Here is a 6,000-nt window from a genome sequence, read left to right as displayed (position 1 = left end):
TCTCTCTCTCTCTCTCTCTCTCTCTCTCTCTCTCTCTCTCTCTCTCTCTCTCTCTCACAGTAAAATGACAAATTTTCACTGGCACACCTTGGTCAAAAGCATTACTACAAGCACAGGAAGCTGATTAACTGGATTTCATTTTTAAACACAACAACATTCACCAGTCCCTTCCTAAGACTTCCACTTGGGGATAGGAAGGTTGCCTTAATTGAGCCAGAATCTCAGTGGAGCAGCTCATTACTGTCACTAAATTACTGGGCTGAAATATCATGCATTATATGGCAGAGAGCCATTGGTTTGAGCGGTTGACTACAGGGATTTTGCTGCTTGTATTAATTTATCGACAAATTAGCTTATTAGTTGCATGAGGGAAACTAACAATTTCCAAATATCAAATTATCCATTTTCAACAAATCTGAGCATGAAATGCACATCAAGTAAATCTTTCATGGTTTATTGACTTTTAAATTTTAATTACTAAAGATCTGCTATGGATGTTACACAGAAGTTTCCTCCATTGGGAGGAAGGTTGTATTAGGTGACCTCTAAGGTCTCTTACTACTTATAATCTATACTTCTATAACCTTTCTTGGCTATTTCTTAAAATGCAGTCGAACCTCTGCTGTATATTACAGGGCTCATTATTACTTGGCTTTTACCTAATAAGAGTCAATCTGCAGCTCCCTAAACTTAATAGCTTATTAAGATAAGCTTTTTGGAAGTAAGTGGGAATGAAAACCTTAAATTAAAAAAAAAAAACTTGCAAAGATGAAAACATAATAACCCATAATCATAATAGGTGACATGTCACTTTAAGGCTTAAAAAGCACTTCACATACATTAACCCATTTGAGCCTTGCAACACTCCTGTGAAGTAAATATTACTGGCAGCATCTCCATTTTATAAATGGAGGAGAAGAGAATGGAATGGAAAAGTATTCATTAAGTGCTTATTATCCCCCAAACACTGTGCTAAATGCTTAGAATACCAACTTAAAAGTAAGTCAGGCCCTACTCTCAAAGAACATTTTAAATGGAAAAAATAACACATGAGAGAATTCAGTTGCATGATTGATAGAAAGGTTTGGTGGTCCTTAGGGAGTTGGACTAGAAATGTTGCAGGAAGGATTCCATCCTCTTTGACCTAGTTCCAGGTGAGCAAACTGAGATTTAGAGAGTCTATGGTTTGCCCAAGATCACAAAACTAGTGATTGTCTAAGGTAGGATTTAAACTCAGGTCTTGTGATTTTATGAACAGAGTGCTATTCATTATAGTGCTCTCTCATGCTCTCTCTGTTTCTCCATATGTACACACTCACATACACACATGTATGTATATGTATACTTCTCTATTATAAGATGGAAAACCTGTGACATGAGTGCTAGTTTTTGGTTTTGGGGGTTTTTTACCACTGGCATTAAAAAAAGAGTTGTTAGCTGCAAAAATTCTTCTCTGATACCTCAAAATGTCATAGAGGTGATGTTGGGTCTTCAAAATTTACCCCTGAAGAGCACACACTCTGACAGGTATTACCATGCTTAAAAAAAAAAAGCTTAAAGTTCAGAACTAGCAACAAATTGTCTACAATTTGGTCCCAATTATTATAAATAATTAATCTCCTGAACTAGTCACATATACGTGAATTCACACTATTTGAACAACTGCATAAACTATAGACATTGCTTCCAAGCCAACACAAATACACAATTCAAAATCAAATTATGAGGCCAGTTCAAGGTGAGCCATTATTTACACTAATTAGTGTAAATTAGTACCTGTCACCCAAGAGCCAAACTAAATGCAGAAAGGCTCATGACCAAAATATTGACCATCAAGTAGTTATTTTGGGAAAAAGAAGCACAGAAATTCATGAACTGGCTTACTAGATAAAACATGGCAGTGTTTCCATCTAAACAGGTGCAAGGCATATCCATATGGATGAAAACATGAGTCTTCTGAAGTATAAAGGGGAATTTACTAAGGGCATTTTAAAACCTATAATTAGCAGCCTAGACTTCTATATGACCCTCTTTACTTGATTTCACTGTAGGTCACATTTCTATTTTAGTTATTTGTAGAAATTAGTTTTATTTGTTTAAGTCTATTAAATGGCATATCTATAAAGATATAGCTCACTAGGATAATATCATAAGATAAAGAACTAAAAGAAAACTGGGAGATTATGCAGTTCGGTTTTTTGTTGTTGTTTGTTTGTTTTTTTGCTTTTTGGAGGGCAATTGGGGTTAAGTGACTTGCCTGAGGTCACAAGGCTAGTTTTTGTGTTAAGTGTCTGAGGCCAGATTTGAACTCAAGTCCTCTTGACTCCAGAGCCAGTGTTCTATTCACCACGCCACCTAGCCGCCCCCTAGTTCAATTTATTTTAGACATAGAGTAACCAACACTCAGAGGAAGGGAAGTGATTTTCCTAATATTACAAAACTAGCTGGGGATGTATTCATGCCTTGAACCCAGATCTCTAGAGTCCTCTTTTGGCATTATATATGATATATCGTATATCATATATATCATATGTCATACCACCTCAGATACAAGAGGTAAAAGGCATTTTGCCAGATATTCCAAAAAATTTTGAAAACTAGAAAATAACATATTGAAACTTGAGATTCAAGTTAATCCACATGCTGCTGTTTTTCAGAATGGAGTGATCTCACTCATAGACTGTACCTTGATGGAAGAGCAAGAAAGTACAGATGAGGAAAGTAAGTATTTCATATTCCTTCAAAAATAACCAACCCCACGGAAAATGGCCAAACAATACAGATATGCACTGGTGAAGAGAATTCCCACACTGGGAGTTCCATATGCCAATGGAATCATGGGGTCAAGATGAAAAACAAAAACCAAAGGAATGTTCCCCCTAGCCCTAGATAGGAGGCTACTCAGTTTGAAGTAATGGTTTTTGGTGAGTGTAAAACAAAAAGCATTGAAAAAACACACCTCTCCCTGGCTATAGAAGTTTAGATTTAGAGCTGGAAGTGAATTGAGGGACCATCCAGCCAAACCCCCTCAATTTACAGGTGTGGAAAATGAATACTAAAGAAGTTAAGTGACATGACCAAGATCACAAAGGTCCTGAAGTGGCAAAGTTAAGATTGGAACCCAGATTCCGATTCCTCTGCACACACTGACTTACCATATAGAGACAGGCATCTAATTTGTTTAAAAAGTGATCTAGACTCTCTAACATACCAGTCAAAGGACTTGACACTATTATTTATTCTAGCTAAAATGTAATAGGAATGAGCTATTTTTTTTTCATTGTACCACAGTGCCTAGAACACAGTAGATTTCTAATAAGTGCTTGGGAAATTAATTGAATTGGAAGGGACAGAAATAATAAACATTCTTACTTCTCCTCCCCTCCTTTTTACAGATTAAGTAATGAAGGTACAGTGCCTGGATCCCAAGTTTATCTTCCTGTATCCTAAATTAATTTGGGGGGACCCAAATCATATAACCATGGTCATGTGCCCATATTCCCAAGTCAGAGAGGAAGTAAATGCTGGCCCTCTTAGCTATAGTGAAGAATTTTCCAAGGAACCCTTCTCCCTTCCCCTCTGGTGAAATCCTAGCTTAAAACTCTATCAAAAGGAAGCAGAGGTAATATGGCACCTCCCTTAGATTAGAACAGTGAAGCTTGAGAAGTGGAGCTAAAGCAAGGGAGTTAGGGCTTAAAAGCTGCACCTTATGTCCATCAAGGGCATTAGTCTTATTACGAGTGTGTTCAAATGGAACTTTAATTTCTGCAGCTCCTTCCCCAAGGAGACTCCCATTGGAGTTCACTCTGTCCTTTCATTTGTTTTAATAGCCAAAGTATTCACAGAGATTTCTAGATTCATAAACCTGAAACAAACTTTGAATTATCTAACTTCTGTACCTATCACTTCATATGAACCAGTGCATCTTTTTGGACATCTTGTAATGAAGAATGAGGATGTACCAAAAGGAATCCATTTGGGATCTGTGGAGATTGTGACATAGAAATGGTTATTTTCCTAAATGTTCTAATCTTTTAGAGAAAATGGAATAAAATAGCAACAGTCAAGGAATGTTTATACTTCTTATAAAAACCAAAGGATCCTGGATACTATCCATTGCATTCTTGCCCTGGGTGTGTGACCACAGATTACTATGCAGTTCATTACCATCTTGTAGACTTGTTTTGGGACACAGAGGATGGAACCAGAAGCCATAATAGATCAGTTTAGACTTGATGTCAACAAAAAAAAAATTCCTAACAATTAAAGCTATCCAAAAATGGAATAGGGGTACGTAGTGAGTTCTCTGCCACTGGAGGTCTTCAAGAAGAGACTGGATAACTATTTTTCAAGAATGTTATAGTAAAGACTTTCAGATAGGGGTTAAATAAGATGACCATTAAGACTACTTCCAACTCTCAACCCTACAATTCTGTGATTTTACTGAATGCAGTGTTTGTGTTATAGAGATAAAGACTAGGCCTGTGATTTCACTAGTATAGCAAACTACCAGGCAAGGAAACTCCTTCTACTAAAATAGATCAGCACTCCTCCAAAGTTTACAAGCCTAGAGAGTTGGCTAAAGTACTGAGAGATTGGCACTGAGCTCTGTGCCCAGGCTCACAAAGTCAGGGTATGTCAAGGGTGGTACTTGAACCAGGGTTTTCCTGGCTTTGAGGTCGGTTCTCTAGTACACCACATATGAACACTATTTCTCTATATCCTGGGACACTGTTATAACATTTAGCTGTTTACATAAGACATAGTCTCTCAACCCAGAGCCTCTCCAAGATCTCTAAACTTCCTGCCAATCTGATGTAGAATAAGTCACTTTACTTCTCAAAAGGTTTGAGAGAAGGTATGTTACACTAGAAGGGCAGCTAGGGGAGCATAGTGGGTAGAGCCCTGGGCCTGGAGTCAGGAAGAACTGAGTTTAAATTCAATCTCAGATACAAAACTAGCTGTGTGGCCCTGGACAGGTCATTTAATACTGTTTGCCTCAGTTTCCTTATCTGTAAAATGAGTTGGAGAAGGAAATGGCAAACCACTCTAGTATCTTTGCCAAGAAAACCCCAAATGACAGAGTCAGACATGACTGGAAAATGGCCAAACAATACAGATATGCACTGGTGAAGAGAATTCCCACACTGGGAGTTCCATGGGGTCAAGATGAAAAACAAAAACCAAAGGAATGTTCCCCCTTTTTAAAATGCAAAGGAAAGACACTAACAGGAAATCTTCTGGTCCAACCTCTGTGTTTCATAAATAAGGAAATTGAAGCCTAGAGAGATAAAAATGAGTACCCAAGGTCATCCAGCTAGTGAGTGGTGGAGCCAATACTAGAATCTAGGTGTCACGCCTCCATTATGAACTAGACAAAATGATAATGGTGCCTTTTGTGATGCTTTCATCTCTTGAAATGAGGCATTCAAGAATGTAAGAGTAGTTTCAGTATTTAATAAGATAAAAATGCTATGGATTTCGTATCCCTTCAAAAAGCTTGAATTTAAAACATTCCAGACAAAACCACAAAAAAGCAGACATTCTGACATCTATCAAACTTCCCTTTGGTCTCAGAAGAAGCGTTTAGGGATGGGGGAGGGAGGGGCAGATGAACCAAAAGGGGAAATGCATGTGTATGGGGCATGTGTGCAGGAGGAAGGGAAACAGAGAAGCAGAGACAGATGTGAGAGGAGAGAGATGAAGGAGAAAAAGACAGAGTGGGGAGGAGAGAAGGGAGAGAGAAAACAGAGACAGAAACTGAGAGAAGAAAAGAAAAAAAGAGAGAGGGGGGGAGAGATGAGAGACAAGGAGAGACAGAGAGAAGGTGGAAGAGATAGAGAGAAAGACAGAGAGAAAGAGAGAGATAGAAGGAAAGAGAGACAGAAAGAGAACCATACATAAAATGAATGAATACAAAATGAATCCCAAAGTTCTGGCTAACTTTTACACAAATGTACAGGCCACAATGCTTAGCCTGGCTTGCTAACCCTTCCCAGG

General features: G+C 38.1%; 1 protein-coding gene and 1 long non-coding RNA gene across 2 annotated transcripts in view; one reads left to right on the top strand and one right to left on the bottom strand.

Moving 5' to 3' along the window:
* Positions 1–6,000, top strand: part of RASGRF1 (Ras protein specific guanine nucleotide releasing factor 1) — a 220,297-nt gene that overhangs the window by 140,035 nt on the left and 74,262 nt on the right. Inside the window, exon 11 of the mRNA XM_069098666.1 lies at positions 2,658–2,721. Within this exon, the coding sequence (XP_068954767.1) occupies positions 2,658–2,721 (64 nt within the window). The remainder of the gene's footprint in view (positions 1–2,657; positions 2,722–6,000) is intronic.
* The window catches only part of LOC138169312 (uncharacterized), a 62,060-nt gene that overhangs the window by 38,981 nt on the left and 17,079 nt on the right, over positions 1–6,000 (bottom strand). The gene's annotated exons all lie outside the window — the stretch shown is intronic.

This window comes from Petaurus breviceps, unplaced genomic scaffold, assembly GCF_028583685.1.
Source record: "Petaurus breviceps papuanus isolate PSGF00001 unplaced genomic scaffold, PetGlider_PUasm1.0 37, whole genome shotgun sequence".
NCBI lineage: Eukaryota > Metazoa > Chordata > Mammalia > Diprotodontia > Petauridae > Petaurus > Petaurus breviceps.
The sequence above is the reverse complement of the archived record's forward strand: the minus strand, read 5'-3'. Positions and strand labels throughout refer to the sequence as shown.